The sequence below is a fragment of the Myodes glareolus genome, chromosome 8 (genome assembly GCF_982192425.1).
Source record: "Myodes glareolus chromosome 8, mMyoGla1.1, whole genome shotgun sequence".
NCBI lineage: Eukaryota > Metazoa > Chordata > Mammalia > Rodentia > Cricetidae > Myodes > Myodes glareolus.
Window position 1 is genome coordinate 8,962,291 of NC_142033.1, and position 19,468 is coordinate 8,981,758.

A 19,468-nucleotide genomic window follows, 5' to 3' on the forward strand; every position below is an offset into this window, starting at 1 on the left:
AGTGAATGGCAGAGATGGAATTGGATGGAACAAATTCGAACTGCTGAAGGGTTCTTGCAGTGTGGTCTCGGGGGCTTGCTCTCTCTACACACCTCTCAGTTCTGCACAACAATGAGAGGTGATGCCCGCAGGCAGCTTTGTAGTTGATGCTCTGGCATATATGAAACTAATTCCTTTGTGTGTAGCGATGAGTGTGTGTTCCTGTGTGGGAATGCACACAGGGAGGTCAGGGAGCAACCTCTCGGGTCATTGCTTAACTGTCACCCACCTTATTTTTAAGACAGGGTCTCTCACTGGCCTGAAACTGGCCAAGTAGGTTAGCCTTGCTGGCCAGTGAGCCCGAGATCTGCCTGTCTCTGTTCCCCCAACACTGGGATGACACACATGGGCCACCACACTCAGCTCATGTGAGTTCTAGGATAGAATCGGGTCCTCATGCTTGCCTGCCAAGCACTTCAGTGACTGAGTCACCTACGTATCCCCCTCTTGTTCTAACTCTCTTTTACCTACGTTCGCAAATTATTTACCACTCTAAGAGCAAAGATGAAACACATACACACACACAGAGAGAGAGAGAGAGAGAGAGAGAGAGAGAGAGAGAGAGAGAAGTTTTGAATGCCCATCTTCATTTGGAAGAAAAAACTAAAAGGAGTACACGGATCACACGTGGCTGCAGGTCACACCTGCTGGTGTTTCCTAACCCGGAAGAGGTGGAATCCACTCCATGTACTCTTAAGCAGCCATTACACACATCGTGAAGAGGGAGGCTAGACTGATGGACCCATAAAACCAGGCAGGAGACTTACCTCAGAGGCAGGAGAAAGCAGTAGCGTATTAGGACACCCAGCACCCACACCATAGTGAGCTTCGGACTGATGTACTGGAAGTTGACATTGGTTCTGGTGAGGAGGTTCCATGACACTAGCTCCTCAGAGGAGAACCTCTGGGTCACCTCGTCTTCCACAATGGCTTCCAATCCCTTCTTGGAGAAATAAAACACGTCAGAGAGCTCGAAGTCCCGTCCTCGAAGACCGGAGAGCCCTTTCTCCATGGGTGACTCATCTCTTTGGATAATACCTTAAAAAGAAAGTATCAGACATGAGAAAATGCCATAGGAGTAAAGGGGCGATGTTAACTGCACAGAACACAGAAAACAAGCCTAGTGAACGTCATGAGATGTGAGTGACGTGAAGATGTTAGCGCGTGATGGGAAGAGGCGAGACCACAGCATCTTTACAGAGCAACCTCCACCCAGTGACTTCATAAAAGTTACTTCAGAAGAGACTGGGGTGTATGTGTGGTGACAGAATGCTGGCCTAGTATGCACAAGGCCCTGAGTTCAATCCTCAGAACTGCCAAAAATATTTAATAAGAAAAATGCAGCCAGACATGGTGGCAGACGTCTTTCATATAGGCACTCAGGAAGCAGAAGCAGACAGATCTGTGTGGGTTTGAAGCTAGCCAGAATTCTCTGGTCTACATAGAGAATTCCAGGCCATCCAGAGCTATATGAGACTCTGTCTCAAAACAGAAAGGAAAACCATAAGGTGTTTCAGAAAAATAAACAAAGTGCATCTGGATTGATAGGAGTAACCGCCTTAGTAAACAGACACTTTGATGTCGCAATAAAATCTGTTGACAGAAATGGTAACTGCTACCTTTAAATCCCCCTGTGTAAAGTGGGAGGACCTGTGGCTGGTCTTAAAAGTGACACACCAGGGAAGGACTAAAAGAGTTCAGCTGGGGACTGGTAATCCCACTCCTAAAATGTTCCTGCCTAAGAGACGTAGGGAAGACATTCACTGCAGCACCTTACCCAGGATTGGTAATCCCGTTCCTAAAATGTTCCCTAAGAACTCACGGAAGATGTTCATGGTAGCACCTTACCCAGTGATACAGACCACCACGGTTAACAAGGCTCCAGTATCAAGTGAAAAGAGATGGGACTTTAAATCAATTTAAAGCCATGAAATATGTTTATGGAGGGGGAAAAAATACCAAGAAGAAAACATGCTCTCTGGGCAACAGTATTAGGTTTTCTTCTCCACTGAGACTATTTTCTGAAAGAAAAAAAAAAAGTCATTCAAAAGGTTTTCAAAGCCAAGTTTACAGAGAAGGGATGTTTCTTTCTCTCTTCTTTTTGATTTTCTGAAGGAATAACAGCATGATGCACTGGGGGACCCTTGTTGAGGGCCCAAGAAGTCCTAAGTGGATGTGTAAGGAGTGGGTGAAGTCCTGAGTGGACATCTATTGCTGTCAAGGACACCAACGGCCTCACACCCACAGACACTGGTGAAGCCTTCCCGGAGTGAGGCCCAGAGAACAGCAGAACTGCCTTCTATCCCAGGGGTTCTCAACCTGTGGATCACAATCCCTACGGACCTAGATGTTAACACTACTATTCATAACAGTAGCAAAATTACAGCTATGAAGCCGCAATGAAATAATTTTGTGATTGGCAGTCACCACCACATGAGGAAATGTACTAAAGAATCACAGCATTAGGAAGCTTAAGAACTATTGTTCTAATCCAAGTGATTGGCCCCACTGGCAACCACAGCTTCCTGCTAGACAGGTACAACCTGAGACTGCTCAGGCAGACGGCTCGCCTACAGACACTTCCTACCAAGACTAGCTAACTCCTCCTGTGTTGTACAGAATGGATGCCCTGGGATTCTGAGCTGTTGTTGCCAAGTAGGTTCAGTCCATCAGAGCGAGAACGGTGAGCTTTCTGTACATCTGTCTGTGTGTCTGTCCTTCCTTCGTGCCCTCACAACCCCAGCCATGTCAAGTCCCAGCTGTTCTGGGTTCAGGACACAGCAGGAGAGAAAGAAAACTTGACTTGAAACTGAAAGTCAGGTTGTGTTTATGTCAGGCACCAGCTCCATGGTGGCTGTGTGTCTTTTATAGAATGAAGAAGTTGGACATCTTTAGTTTTCTTACAGGACTAAGGCCTCGGGATCAGAGAGTGAGAGAGGATATGTGTGGTTTTGCCTAATTGCTTTATCTAATAACTTAATTATAACAACAAAAGAAGTTAATCAAAATAATTAGAATAATAAAGCATGCTCTTGAATGCTTATTAGATTGTCTTTTTCTTAAAGTTAAGTCAAATCTTTCTTGCTTTTAATTACTTCCTGTGGATGGTCCAAGACTGTGTCCCTACCAGGTTACCCTCTTGCTCCACAGGCTCCGCAATGCCACTAAGGCAGAGTGCTCTATCCGAGTACTGGCCAATACTTAGCAATTCAACAGTTTCATGATTTAGCAATCTACATCTTTCTTAAACATCTACAAGGGTTAGAGAGCAAAGCTCATCAGTAAATCTCTGAATACGCCAGGGACAGTAGATAGACCTTCTAGAAGAATCCTGCCTACACTGCAGCTTGCCAGCCCCACCCACCTGACATGCGGTATTCTCCCTGACTGGGACCTATTCTGTGCCCTGCGATTCCAATCTAATGGAATGCAGTTCTGTATGTTTGGTTAAGAATCTTTCAAAACTGTGCGGACAGCTGCAGCGCCACAAGATCGACGAAGAAGACTTCCAGCATATACTAAGACAGGCAGAAAGCCAGCAGAAGAACGAGCTCCAAAGCTCAGCAAGGACGGCTAAGAACGCAGCAGGAGCAAGGCTGTCAGGACTCGACTCTCAGAAAAGATGCTCGGCTTCACTGCGCCACAACAACACGGTCACATCGCGTGCTCCACAGATTAGTAGAACTGTCCTGGAAAGCAATTCAGCACCATGGAGCAGAGTCAGTCAGAGAGCAGGACTCAGGGATTTCACTCTGAGATCTTTTACACAACACCAAATGCACAGAAAGGCTACAAGCATGGGTCATCCCGCCCAGATGCGCTAATTGCCTTCATTCCGCCACATTTACGTTGTTATTCCATCTCTGCGCATGAAAATAAGTTTTTTTCTGGCCCGCTTAGAAGAAACTGTGCACAGAGTATTCTTTATCTCTCAACAGACACTTCCTCGGGTGCTTAACCAGAACAAAAGTATCAAAAGAGAAGAGGTTGGCACCAAAGCAATGCTGGTGCCTAATCTACCTCATTCGATTCTTTCACAGCTGTCCTTTAAAACAATTGTTTTCCTGATCCAATATTCAACCCAAGATTTACATGTCAACCAAGATTTATATGTCAAATCTCTTTTTTAAATATTTATTATGTATATAATATTCTGTCTGCATGTATGCCTGCAGGTCAGAAGAGGGCACCAGACCTCATTACAGATGGTTGTGAGCCACCATGTGGTTGCTAGGAATCGAACTTGGGACCTCTGGACGAGCAGGCAATGACCTTAATCATTGAGCCATCTCTCCAGCCCTACATTTCAAATCTTTTAGCTGCCTTAAATATACTAAGCTTCCTACATCTCAAGATATTATTTTATTTATTGAACAAGGGACTGAGAATAAATATGATAAAACCACAACCGGAAAATAAAAAATATTCGAGATCAATAGACACACAATACCTGAAGATGGATGTATAAACTATGCCCTATGAGTAGCCACTACTCAGAACATTTTCTCTCTGAGATACAGGAACTATTGCAGGTCAAACTATGCATCCAATTTGCCAAATTATAAACTTCTGACAGGAAGAAAAAAACTAATATAATCAATATACAGTGAAAACCATGAGTCGGGCATCAAATTGAAGGTTAGAAAAAAAGTAAAAATATTTCTTTGGGCACTAAAAAATGTCCGGAAGGAGAATAAAATTTACCACACACACACATCAAATTAATATGGGCACAATTCTTACACTATCATTAAGAACAGGAGTTGGAGAGATGGCTCGGTGGCTAAGAACACCAGCTACTCTACCAGAGAAGCCGGGTTTCAGTCACAGAGGCAGCTCACAAATGTCTCTATAAACTCCAGTTCCAGGGGCTCTGACACTCTCCTCTGGCCTCCAAGGGCACAAGGTGTATGCACAGTTCACAGACATATACACAGGTAAAAACACCCATACACATAAAATAATAACAATGGTTTTTTAAAGAAAGTCTAGTTTTTTTTTTTTAACAGACTAATCCTGATCTATTCAGACCCCACACTTCTTAAGTGAGCAAATACTGATTCTAGGAAATTTTCCTTTAATTTTACAACTCGGTTTAAGAAAATAAAGCCATGAATATTTGAACTTTGTCCTTATACAAAGTGCTCTGGCTGAGCCAACATAGACCATGCTTGGATAAAAAATGAAAATTAAGAGCTAGCTCTTGGTCTAATGCAAGAGATTAATTGCACAAGGTGCCCTGTGGCCCTCTGCCTTTAGCGAGCCATTGTGCATAAATCAGTACATCTGAGAGGCCTGTAGAAACGGAGGCAGAAGTTAAAACCATCTCCTCCATAATTAACTCTAAATTAGCTGAGTGAACTTTTGGGATAACTGCGCCATTGTAAATCACCCTGGATAAGTGTTCCATCCTCCAGTTATAAGGGGAACTTTCTAAGCCACCAATTAAGAAAAGCTGGCCTACTGCAGACCCAAAGAGGACATAATAATTGCACACGTAAGTAGGACCTTAACCTACCAACGTTTCAAAGGTCAGGAGTCCATTATTCCAAACCTTGATTAATCAAGAAACCAACTCAGTTATCATCCTCTATCAAGAAGGCAGGTGGGACTGAGGGCACAGCTCAGTCAGCTGGGTGATAGCCTAGCATTTGAAAAGCTGTGGACTCAATCCTCAGCACCACATAAAAGTCCAAGCGGGGATTAAAAGGTGGCTGTTCCTCCACAGGACCCAGACTGACACCCAACACCCACTTGGTGGCTCACATTGTAGCTCCATTCTCAAAGATCAATGCTGCCTCCTTGGGTACCAGGCATAAATGGTACACCAACATGCACGCAGGCAAAGCATGAATACACGTAGAGTTAAAACTGCAAATAGAAATAATTTACTAAAGAGCAGAGGTAGCTGTGCACACCCCTGGAATCCCACCGACTCAGGAGTTGAAGGCCAGAAGTTCAACAGCATTCTCAGCTTTAGAGTGAGAAAAACCTGGATTACCCGACACCCTGTCTCAAAAACATTTTAAAAAGTAGACAAACAGCCAGATGGTGGTGGCACATGCCTTTAATTCAGCACTCGGGAGGCAGAGGCAGGACAGCCAGGGCTGTTACACAGAGAAACCCTGTCTTGAAAAAAAAAAAAAAAGCAGGCAATCATCTATTCTAATATTGTTTATGGATACTGTATATGGAAATATCTAAAATTAAGTGTACACTCTCCAGGGTGGAGCATGAGAACATTCCAGGAATTGGTCAAGTTCCATTTCTTGATTTCTCAACTGTGGGTCTCAGCCCCTGAATGGCCCTTTCATGTGGGTCACCTATGACCATCAGAAAACACAGATATTTATAGTACAATTCATAGCAGTACAAAAATTACTGTTATGAAATAGCAACAAAAAAAATTTTATAGTTGGGGGTCACCACAACATGAGGAACAGTATTAAAGGATCACAGCATTAGAAGGTTGAGAACCACTGCTTTGGATGAAAGATAATTAAGTTCACTTTGGTAAATATAAAATATGCGTTTGTAATTTTAGACTCTGTGGTAGTTTGAATGTAACTGACCCCATAATCCCAAAGGGAGAGGAGCTATGAGAAGTTGTAGCCTTGGTGAAGGAAGTGTGTCACTGTGGCGGTGGGCTTTGAGGTCTCTCTCGCTCAAGCGTTGCTCGCTGTGACAGACGGTCCACTTCCTGTTGCCTTAGGACCAAGAAGTAGCCAGCGCCACTGCCATGCTTCCCACTGTGATGATAATGGACTGAACCTCTGAACTGTAAGCCAGCCACCCCAACAACTCCATTTTTAAGAGTTGCCAGGTTATGGTGTCTCTTCACAGCAACTGAAGTCTTAACTAAGACAGACTTCTTCCTACTTTGTACTGTTCTCCTATTTCATCCCCAGTTACTGAGAAAGTGGGGCAGGGAAGAGAGGGCATACTATGGCATGTGGCCTGATAAGGTCCCTCCTTATGAAAACCCAGTTTCCTTCTGAGCCATAGATATGATCAGCCTGACTTTAAACGGACTGAGAGAGAACAGTTATAATCATGGCTGTATGTTAAAGCTGAAGAAATCCTGCTGGGATTTAAGACCAGAATTATTTAACACCAAGGGAGCAGCTCAGCTAGCTAGCTTGGTTGTTCCGTGACTTAGCTGTTAGGATCTGAACATTGATCCACCTCATTCTCCTACTTGATAATTGCTATGGACATTGATATGTGAATCACTGAATGAACTACACAGGCAAATAACAGGTCCCCTGTCCGTCCACCTTCTCGCACCGCATCCTTCTTCACAATGATTCAGCGAGAGCTCAACAAGGCCAGGCCCTGGTTTCTCCACTTCCAAAGCATCCCCTGAGCCATTAGCCAGGTCCTAGCTTCAGGGCGTCTGTCAGGGAATCTATGCTTACTTCACAGCGACTCCTGGAGCTTCTGGTGATCACTTCAGCTTTCCCAAATACTTTTAAAAATATTCTTATTGTTATAAGTTAAGTGTAATAATGGAAATAGTGCTATAATTATTGTTACTTGATTTTGTTTAAGAGACTGTCTCATATCCCAGGCTGGCCTTGAATGAAGTCGCTGTGTAGCTGATGGCCACTGAACTTCTGATCCTCCTACCTTCAGATCTCCACGTCTGAAGTCACAGATGTGAGCCACCATATCCTGTTAACGGTGCTGGGAAGGCAACCCAGTGTTTGTGCGTACTAGGCCACGTGAGTGTGCAGGTGGGTACCTTTGGGGGCAAAAGATGTCCAGTCCCCTAAAGCTCAAATCACAGACTATCATGAACTGTCTGACGTGGGTGCTGGGAACTGAACTTCGTCCTCTGGAAAAGCAGCTGAACTGTAATTTTAGATTCCTTCCCCCATCAGGAATGCTGAGTCATCTCTCCAGCCCCAAAATATGCTACTACCTATTTGTAAATTCCAAACTTTTGATGTCATTTATAGGCTTGGTCTACAATTCATTTGAGTTTTAAAAACAGTTCAACAAACCAAGTAGGGTGGATAATTCACACCTATAACCTCAGCTCTCTGGAGGCTGAGGCGGAAAGACTGGGGCCCTGACCCAAATCAAAGCATAAATAATTCAACAAAGAAACCCAGAAAAAAGACAGATGAAGCAAATGTATCAAATTCCCCATAAATGCTTTAGATAAGTTGAAGGGCTCCAGCAGACTGGACCATGCAAACACCAAGGCAATGCACCCCAGCAATGCACCCCAGCAATTCGCATGCACCCTAGCAATGGCGAATTCTGCCTTTTACCTTTCTCCCCTTACTAATCAGCCCTTAGGTTAAACTAATTAAATGTCCAATCAGAACCTCCCAACATGGCCTCACTCATTCACAGACTCCTCGCCCTTTGCCCTACTTCACGCTAACACTTGCAAAGCCTTTGCTGCTGTTTCTGATTCAAACCCAGCCACTCAGTCTCTTTGCCTTGCTCAATAAAGGATCTCAGCCTAACCCCAGCAGTCGGGAGGCAGAGGCAGGCGGATCTCTGTGAGTTCGAGGCTAACCTGATCTACAAGAGCTAGTTCCAGGACAGGCTCCAAAGCTTCAGAGAAACCCTGTCTCGAAAAACCAGAAAAAATAAAAAATAAAGGACCTCTGTGCTTGAAAATTGGAGTTTGGGTGTGGCCTGTGCCTGATCCCGGATCCAGAGGGGAGCACCTGGCAGTACCTGGTGAGTTAAGTGCAAACACTTCAGGAGACCACTGGAACTTTCTAATAAAGCTGAACAATCCTACAGCCAAAAGATGGAGCAGAATATCTGTACAACAATGTTCTCAGCAGCCCTGTTCCTAACGGTTAAAAACCAAAAGCAAACCAAAATGTCAACCAATATGACCACAGATAAACAAACCCTTGGTGCCTGTGTAAAGGAATATACCACAAAAATGGCTTTTAAGAATCTGCTTCATACGACAGAAGGAAGCCTCCAGACTGTCTGCTGAACGGGAAGGAGTACACACAGAGAACATGCAGCATGACTCCACATACATAGATTTCCAAGACAGGAAAAACTAATCGATGAGAAGTCATTCTAGGCAAACTGAAGGACAGGGAACACACTGGGCACGGGCTGGGAAGAGGAGGCCCAGCTTCCCATGTAGCCCAAACCGTTCTAGCACTGAGCGAGACCCTGTCTTTAAAAAAAAAAAAAGGTCATATCAATCTTAATACCACTTCAAAGCTTCAAAACTTAAACCAAGCTTGATTAAAGGAGGTAATGGACCCGTGATCATTGCATAGAGAGCTCACCGGGCAGCAGATGGTTTGAAAGCCTGCCAGCGGCACGCGCTGACGCTAAGAGATCCTGTGGGTGGGGTCACCATAAGTGAGATGGGGGGGGGCATGCCTATTTAGATAGGTGAGCTCAAGTACACACGCTGATGTGACTGGCGTGAGTCAGCAGAAATGAGGAAGTTACTCAGTTAAGCAGAATGGTGCCCACGTCACCAGAGAGGCAGAAAGAGGAAGAGATATGAATGAAATACTGACTGGTACCCATACCACATTTTATGGGGGAGTGTGTTCTGCCTTGCAAAAAATTTATTTATGTGGTGTGGGTGTTGAGACTAGGTCTGTGTAGACCAGGCTGGCCCTGCACTCACACAGATCTGCCTGTCACTATGTAGACCAGGCTGGCTCTGCACTCACCTAGATCTGCCTGTGTCTGTGTAGACTATTCTGGCCCTGAACTCATATAGATCTGCCTGTCACTAGTAGACCAGGCTGGCCCTGAACTCACATAGATCTGCCTGTCACTAGTAGACCAGGCTGGCCCTGAACTCACCTAGATCTGTCTGTGTCTGTGTAGACCAGGCTGGTCCTGAACTCATATAGATCTGCCTCCCAGTTATAGGGATGAAAGGTATGTACCACCATGGCTCATAACTTGAATTATGTATTCCATCAAGGAACCAGAACACCATCCTCTTTACCTAGTCTCAATTTCTTCTTATTTCTTTAGTAATTTCTTTTTATTTTATGTGCATTGGTGTTTTGCCTACATGTATATCTGTGTGAGGATGTTGGGTCCCCTAGAACTAGAGTCACAGATAGTTGTGAGCTGCCATGTGGATACTGGGAATTGAACCCAGGTCCTTTGGAAGAGCAGTCAGTGCTCTTAACCACTGGGCCATCTCTCCAGCCCTAGTCTCAATTTCTTGTCTCTTAGTATCTCTCTCCTTCCAAAATTCCCCAAAGAGAAAATTGAGAATGTACCTAGGTGGTACAACTGTTCAGCACGTACAAAGCCCTAAGTATCCTCCTCCAAAAACCAAGAGAATGTCATGTCACTGGCTGTAATGAGGTATCATCATGGTCTATGACATGAGAAATAATGTCATGTACTTACTACACACGTTGCACCATTGCCAAAATAAGTTATTTTGCTTTAAAAGCCTGAAGTCTCCCTCCTTCCTGATGCTATCTTCACCACAGTAGGTTTCTCAATATACTGAAATGGGAATGGGTCAGGGCTTGTCAACTGGATCCCCTGCATCCTGATGCTGCAGGGCTGACCCGGGTGAAGCGACCTGATCCAGGTTGCCACCTGATCCCCTACATCCTGATGCTGCAGGGCTGACCTGGGTGAGGCGAGCTGGTCCAGGTTGTGAGTACCAGGAGCTCAGGAACACTCACGTCACCCCAGAAGCTGCTCCCTCCTCTTGATATTGTTCACCTCTGTCTCTAAGAAATTACAGATGGAAGGGCATACTGCTCCTAGAGGAGCCCTCTGGAAATGGAAGAGTCCAAGCAGTTGATATTCCTCTGAAGCTAATCTAAGCTCTGGAGCAAACAGAACTTGGAGGGAGAACTGGGAAACCATGCATCTGAACTAGGAAAGTGAGGGAAGCTCCCTCACACTGCTCTGAAATGGGAAGGACCCTTCCTGAGGTTCCCCTGTCACCAGGCCACCCACACATCACAGGTTTCTCACAGCGCTAACACAAGCAAAGGATTCTCTTTAGGCCCAAGGCCGTTGCGCTCTCCTCCTGGGCCCAGGAACCTCTCTCTCAACACAGGAGCATGCCTCGTGCGCTCCGCCTCCTCTGCACAGCCTGCTTTGACATTGATTCCACTGCTTGCTTTATTTTTGGAGGGAGTAATGAGGGAGGGGTTAATTAAGAGCTTCAGAAAGGAAACAGAAGTGGGAAATGCCACAAACCTTTCAGAGAAAAGGAGAAAGAACTGAAGATCTTTGTGGCTTTCATAGAACAAATGACCCACCTCCTACAGGTGACCCCACCACTATAAAAATAAACACAGTCCACAGAAGAATCTTCAGTTTTTTCATAGATAATTTATACCCACCAAGACAATCAGGAACTATAAATAAAAAAGCAAATGAAAACAGGGGCTGGAAAGGTAGCCCAGTGGTTAAGAATATTTGCTGCTCTTCCAAAGGATCCAAGATCAGTTCCTAGCACCCATGTAGCACACTGTAACTCACAACTGCCTGTTAACTCCAGCTCCAGGGGCTCTGTCACCCTCTTCTGGCCTATGATGGCATCTACACTCCTGTGCACATACCCACATACAGTCAGACAGACAGACAGATACACACACACACACACACACACACACACACAATTTCAAAACAAAATAAAGCTTTTAAAATAATCGTGACGTAGGTACATATGTGAATGGTTGTTCAAGTGTTTGTGGGACCAAGATGCCAGATGCCCCCGGAGCTGGAAGAAGAATGGTCTTCAGGAGCAATTCACATGCTTAAGAACCGAGCCATCTCTCCAGACCTAATTCTTTTTTAAAATGAGAATAGTTTCCTTATTAGTTCACAATTTTCAACTGTCTAATGTACTAACCTGGCACGGTTTTCTGATCGTGTTTAACTAATAAGAAGATTTTCCTTACATACAATTTAATTATGTGATTTTGACTTAAGCCAACATTTTTGTCCCATCTTTTAGGAATATGAAGAAAAGTAAAGTTTACTTCCTCTAGTAATTAAACAACTTTAGTGAAACATCTCCATTTTCCTCTGGACTTGATAAACAGCCAACTCAAATCTTGCTAGTTTCTGATTTGCTGTGTGTGCATGTACACGTGCATGTGTGTGTGTGTATGCGTGCATGTGCGTGTATGTGGTACATGAACATGAGTATACACGTATCCAGGTTCAGGCATCCAGAAGCCAGAGCAGAATGCCAGGTGTCTTTCTTTATTGCTCTCCCTCTTGTTGCCTTGGGACAAGGTCTCTTTGAACGAGAGTTCCCCATTTCTCATGGGCTGACTAGCTATAGAGATGTCAGGATCTGCCTGTCTCTCACAGCCCAGGTACTAGGGCTCCAGGCAGGAACACAGCTCTAAGCTGGCACGCTCTGAGGGCCTGCTTATGCCCACCTATGCAACCTTCTGTTCGCCTCTGCTTCTGTAAACCAACACACCCTCGTGCACAATTGAACTTTTCCTTCATTTCCCTGGATTAAAAATCATCTCCACAAGGCAGGTTCAACATCAATTTATCCATCCAAAATGATTTCATCCCCTGAAGCACTTAGAACCTGTCTTTCTCAAATAATTGCATGTATACATTTGTGGAACTCGATGAGACATTGCCTGACTCTCATTAACACTTAGATGCTGGTAAACACCACCCCACATGGAAGCTAAGAATTATGTAAGGCCACGCCCAACATCACCACAGTGCGGGCTAGACTACTAGGTATGCGGAGACACGTGGCAGCCGTGGTTCTCAGTGAGAGATGGGTCAAGCAGTCTATTATTACATATTTGAGCCTTCGGGTCACGGGAGCCACCTTGGCATCTTTCTTAATTGAACATTCAGGCAGTGGAAGCCACCTTGGCATTTTTCTAGGTTCTAGTTTTTCCTTATTTTCCACCAGTAGCGATCTGTTTTTCTTCTGCTGACATTTTGTAGCAAGGCATTTTCTGTCAAGTAACCAAGCATCTTTGTCCAGAGTATCAATAAAGACTCATGGGTGGAGAGTCCTCTGGTCAAGAGAACAGAATGCCTGCCCTGGATACCTACCTACCACTGCCCTGGGCCAGGTCAATCCCCTGGCCAAGGAATCAGACCTAGGAAGGCGGGCTCCTCTAAACCACACTAAAGAGGCAGGTGGAATCATTTTAGTGAGAATCTATCTTTTCCTCCCCTGAAATCCCAGCCCTACAGAACAAGCGGTTCAGGTGCTTCTCAGTCCTGTCTGAGAAATGTACAACTTTTCCTTTTTTCTTGTTTCCGTCTCTTTCTTCTAGAGACCAACCAGAGCTAAGCATGTTTCTCCTAACACTTTGGTTTCCTTGCTCCTTCTGTAAAGCCACCCCATCCCTGCCATGTACCTACTTGTCTGACATCCAAGCTGGCTTAAACAGCCTACCTTTCCCTTTTTCCTTCCATTCTCCTCCTCCAGGTAGCTGCTGAGGCTTACAGATTATCTGCCCTGAGGTGTTTTTCTTTTAAACTCTAAAAAATTGTCCTCCTCCTCCCATTAAAATCCATTCTTATTTTATTAATAAAACTAAGAACTCAGAGAAGGGATCCCAAGGTCCCCTGTATCATCATCCTGGGGTAAATTAGGTAAAATGAAGTCGCCAAGTCCAATGGTTCACTTATGAAAACCACCAATATTTATTTTAACTTTATATAGTAAGTGCGGAACCCAGGGCCTTGTGTGGGTTAAGCATATGCTTTATACTTAGCTGCATTCCCAGCCGCCAAGATGACTTTAAATTCTATTTGTTTTCCATATTGTTTAAAAGCACGATGAATTTAAAAGCATTCAATCAACCCCGCTGTACTTTCAATTATGTCAAACTGATCAATATAACCTCAAGCAAAGAAACTAAGTATGTGCCAAAACAGGCTGATGACATCATCCACATGCTGGAACAAGGGCTCCATCAGGAAAGCCATCTCCAAATTAGCTAACTGTGACATCTGTCTGCCAAACTGTGACGTGAATGCTGAGACTGCATCCTGTGACATCTGTCTGCTGAACTGTGACATAAAGCTGAGGCTACATCTTGCAACATCTGCCTGCAGGAGTGTGACGTGAATGCTGAGGCTGTATCTTGGTTTAGTAACAGATCTCACCAGCTCATTGTATCTCCAGAGTGATGGGTGGTCAATTGGTGTGTTGACCCTGTTTCTTAGGATGAAAAGACTCAAATGCTTAACTCCAATAAATATACCTTGTATCATCCTATTTTTACATGGTTTGCACATCCTTCAATAATAACCAACCAAACACACTCATGTACACACACATACACACGTGCACACACTTTTTATCATTAAATGATTTTCTGCTGGTGTCCCTTGGCTTTCAAGGCCCAGATAAAGCTATTGTTCTAGGACAAACAGCTATATACCCATAAAATCCACACACTGAAATGTGATCCCCAGAAGGTGTTGGAGATGGGACATTTGGAGGTCAGTTAGGTCACGAGAGTGTCTCTCAGAGCTGGGAGATGGCAATCATGAGGACCTCAGCTGAGATCCCATAGCCTGAGGTATACACTGTATCCAAGTGAAGATTGCTGGAGCTCACCAGTGAGCCACACTAGATGGTAGGTGACTAGCTCAATGAGACCCTGTCTCAAAAACAGTAAGGTGGAGAGAGCTGGGAAAGTTGTTTACTGTTTGCTGTAGGAAATCCTACAGCCAATAGCCTTTAAGTTAACCACCCACTGGGGCATGGCCTCTTATACTATTTATGCCCATGGAAAGCAAGCGCCTGACCTCTTTTCCAGCTGCGGGACTTGGTTTCTGTTCTCTGTTCCAGCAGAGGATTCTGATTTGTGAGTTTACCCCTAAATAAATAACCGTCTATTGTTCTCAATTCTGAGCTAGTGTGGGATTTTTTTTAAGTGTCCTTCTTCATCTGGTGCCCAATATGGGGCTCTAACCCACGACCCTAGGATCAAGAGTCTCATGCTCTACCGACTGAGCTAGCTTTTAGCCTCCACATGCAACACATATACACAATGCACGCGCACGCGCGCACACGTGTGTACACACACACACACACACACAGAGATCTCAAAGAAGACCCTCACCCCTACCACCTAAGGACATAGTGAAAGACTCTTGTCTATGACCCTAGAACTGAACTGCCTAGTTTCTGGAAGTGTGAAAAATAAATTTCTGTTGCTTCTCAACCACCCAAATTATTATATTTTGTTATATAAGCCAAAATAGACTAAAATTCTTGCTAAGTTAAAAGTGTTAGACATTTACTTCTTTATTGGAAACAAAAACTGAGGAAAATCTATTTCCTCTTCAGTCATTACATGCTCTATGGAGGACATTTATAAAACAATCAATGACGATTAGAAAATGGGAAGCTTTTTAACTCAAATGAGTATTTCTTATGGAATTAGCCCTGTGTTTTGAAGCATGAAAGTCAGGGGTGGGTTGTAGACATTATAATCAGTTGTCAGTCAACACCACAGAGAAATCAACAAGCACTTGAAATAGTAGACAAGATTCCAATTTAGCAACTCACTCAATACTGTTTATTCTTACTCTGGCTGACAGCCCACACTTGTATAAGTCAACTGTGTCAATTTATACATAGGTAACTCAATTAAATAAGAAGTTCCACAGGAGGGAAACATGTTAGACACCTGCAATGTCCTCAGTTATAACATGAAAAAGAAATCGAGAGACAGGGTCTCGCTATGATTTCTGGCTAACCTGGAATTCACCATGTTGACCAAGCTAGCCTCAAGCTCAGAGATCCCCCTGAGAGCGCTGGGATTCAAGATATGCATGGCCATGCCCAGCTCAGTATTAAATATTCTTTTTGAAACAGGATCTCGCTACATGGCCCTGGCTGCCCTGGAACTCATAGAGATCCGCCTGCCTCTATTTTTATGAGCAGGAATTGGAGGCAGGGATTCAAAGTCAGACACCAGAGATTAAGAGTTCAATCTTACAATCACTTCAGGTAACCAATCGATCGACTAGGGATTCCCAAAATCAGCCTTTTCGGGTTTAGCAGTCTGTAAGAATGACCACCAGAACTCAAGATAATACTCTACTTGCCACCGCTGATAACCAGAGGAACATTTTAAAGGCTATATATGAGCACCCAGATGAAGAAACACACAGGACAAGAGTCAGAAGGGTCTCAACTATGGGCACCTCTGTCCTCTGGAATGGGACCTGCCTCCATTCCAGTGCCTGCATGTGTTTGGCGATCCAGGGGCGCTCTTTGAGAATTCATTGGAGATTTCTGAAGGACTCATTAGACAGGCATGATTAGTTAGAACATTAGCTACAAAGAATTACTATAACCCTTAGTTCTTGTGGTGGCGAATGAGAAATGTCCCCCCGTGAGCTCAGGCATTTGAACACTTGGTCCCCAGTTGATGGCTCTGTCCAGGAACGTTTATGACATGCCACCTTGCTAGAGGAAGTATGTCACTGGGGCTGAGCTGAGTTTAAAGCCTTGCCCCCACCTCCCAGTTGGCTCTGCTTCAGGCTTGCTGTTCAAGGTCTGATCTCTCAGCTCCTGCTCCTGCAGGCTTGCCCCTCGCCACCATGCCCCTCACCATGAAGGACTCTCAGCCCTCTGAAACAGTGAACCTAAATAAATTCTTCTCTGAAAGTCGTCCTGGTCATGGGGGAACTAATACAGTCCCTAGCCCCTGGGGTTGGAGAAGGGTCATCGGCTCCATCCTGAAGCTAAGCAGAAACTCCAGCCAGCAGCCACTCCACTGGTATCCAAAAGATGCTGCGTGTCAGGCATTCCCAAGATTCTATACTAAGCATCAGGGAAGGGGTGGGGAAGGCAAATGACCAGTTCTTGCTAGGTCACAGTGACAGTGGCAGAGGAGGTGTTATTTATAGGACAGTCGCCTCAGCCAGCTGGGTAAGAAGTAGGTGCTAACTAGGGATCCAGAAAAATGGCAGGATTCTGGGGGGAGGGGGTCCTATGAGGGCTTCAGCAAGGGATAAACCCCCGATTCCTTTTTTGGGAGGGGTGGTAGGAGGGGCTTCTGCACAGGACAAATCCCAACTCCTTTGAGGGTGCCTTGCCTGGTGGTGTGATCTGGATTGAGTTGCTTATCTTCCTCATGAGCAAGGTGAGGGCTAATATGACTTCTCTCACATAAATAATGTACATAGTGTTGGGAGCAAAGATTTCAAATGATCAGACTGGGAGTGGGGCCAGCAGACACATGGACATCCAGAACCCAGTAAGGCAGAGACACACAAGTCACCACGCCACTCTAGAGTTAAGCAAATCCTTGGCTCTAGGACGAGACCCAGACAGCAATGCATTCTCACTGGGTTAAGAGACACGGTGGAGGCCTCTGCCACTCCTTGAGGAGCAAACTTCCGTGAATGCCAGCGTCTCTGTTAACAGCTACTCACATAGCCAGCCCTCTGCCCCTCGCACTGTCCTGTCACCCCGCTCTTCCCCAGACCAGCCACTGAAAACTGGAAACCAAGTTCTGCTGGACACAAATGTCAACCATGTTATTAATGGTGCATGCCAGTCGCTGAAGGCACTATTGTGGTAGCTGACAATGGGGTGAGCGTGAGAGGGTCAGCTCGCATTCCCGGGCATCAGATGGGCGTGTCCCGCTGTCACCTAGAGGCGTCAGGCAGGAATGCTGCTAAATATCTCCCAAGTAGGAAACTACCGTCCACAACAAAGGGTCACCCAGTCACCCTCACGGGGTCCCTGTCTAAACCACAGTGTGGGAGTTCACAAGTCCCACTCCCCAGCAAGACCTTTCTGTCAACAATGCCTTTGTTCCTTGGCTTTAAATTCTAGACACTAACCAGGCTAAAGGAAGGCGAGTTTTAAATTCTAGACACTAGCCAAGCTAAAGCAAGGTGTATTTTGAAGGCAGTAAGCATCAAGTCAGACTCCCGGGACAAGTGCCAGGTTTCCATTCCTGTAAGACTACCTAGCTTCATTTGACAGAGTCATGATTCAAAACTGAGAGCCGGGGGTTGGTGTCCCAGCAAGAAAAGGGACACACTCCCACACCCTGACTGCGGGCTGCCAGGGACCGAACACAGGGCTTCATGCATGCTAGGCGAGCATTCTGCCAACTGAGCTACCTCCCCAGGCCCTCCTTCAGCCACCTTTATAGCAAAGCTAATCTTAAATTCCTACCTTGCTGCCTCCTTCCTAGAAGACGGCTCTCTTGCAGTATTTATCATTTCCATACATCTATTTATCTGTAAATATTTATTTAAATATGTAGTATCCATACTCAGCGGTAAATTTTAACGTGTGTGTGTGTGTGTGTGTGTGTGTGTGTGTGTGTGTGTGTTTATGCTGCTTGGGTTTAAACTCAGGGGGCTCAAGCTTGCCAGAGTTGTGTATGCCTTTAATCTCAGCACTCTGGACGGGGAGGCAGGCTGGTCTACATAGTGAATTCCGAGACCACCAGGGCTATACAGAGAAACCTTATCTTCGAAAAAAATTAAAAAAAAAAAAACCTCAAGGGTTCTTACATACTAGCATTCTACCACCAACCACAAACTCTCAGTGCCTATGGCAGGAAATTTTAAAGAAACGTGATCACGGTATATATTTTCTTTTCTCTTAACATTGAGGTTTATCTACTTTCTTCCCTCCGTTTAAGTCCAGCTAATTCATTCCAGCTGCTATAGAGCTTGAAAATCAACGGTCCTGCTGTGAAAAGGCATCACATCCACGTTTGAGTTCATGGCCCGCACTTGTGTCAGCTCGCCTGGTGCAGCCACACTCGGAGTTTGGATAGACTTGATATCTTACAAGGCCGTGGGCCGTGAGCTAAAGAACAATCTTCAACTGCAGTCAGTAAGTAGGTTCTGCTAGATACGTCAACTTGACACAAGATGAAGTCTTCCGGGAAGTTACATCAACCTGACACTTGATAGAGTCATCCGGGAAGGCAGAAAGAACCTCAGCCAAGAAAACGCCTCCATCACACTGGTCTATAGACAGACCTGTATATTTTCTTGATTAGTGATTGAGGTGGCACTATGAGTGCTGTCACCTCTGGGCAAGTGGTCCTGGGTTTTATAAAAAAGAAGAAGGAGGAGGAGGAGGAGGAGGAGGAGGAGGAGGGAGGGAGGGAGGGAAGGAGGAAGGAAGGAAGGGAGGGAGGAAGAGAAGAGGGAAAAAGAAAAGGAAAGAAAAGAAAAAATGAAAAGAAAAAGAAAAACAAGCAGGCAGTAAGCATAGTAACTCCATGGAGTTTCGGTCCCAGTTCCTGCCTCCAGGTTCCTGTCTGACTTCCGGCCCTGAGTTCCTTTGTTGAAGCATGACGTAAAAGCACCTTCCTCCCTATATGGTTTCTACTCGTGGAGGTCCATCACAGAGAACCAAACTAAGGCACAGCTGCTACCAAATCTCCAAGGTCCTTGGTTAAGTCTTTTATTGCACTTAAATGGAGACAGGAAGCTGTGG

At 45.0% G+C, this 19,468-nt stretch overlaps 1 protein-coding gene across 1 annotated transcript in view; it reads right to left on the reverse strand.

The window, feature by feature from the left end:
• Gpat3 (glycerol-3-phosphate acyltransferase 3) overlaps positions 1-19,468 on the reverse strand; it is a 57,122-nt gene that overhangs the window by 17,147 nt on the left and 20,507 nt on the right. Inside the window, 1 exon segment of the mRNA XM_087908833.1 lies at positions 807-1,077. Coding sequence (XP_087764959.1) covers positions 807-1,077 — 271 coding nt within the window.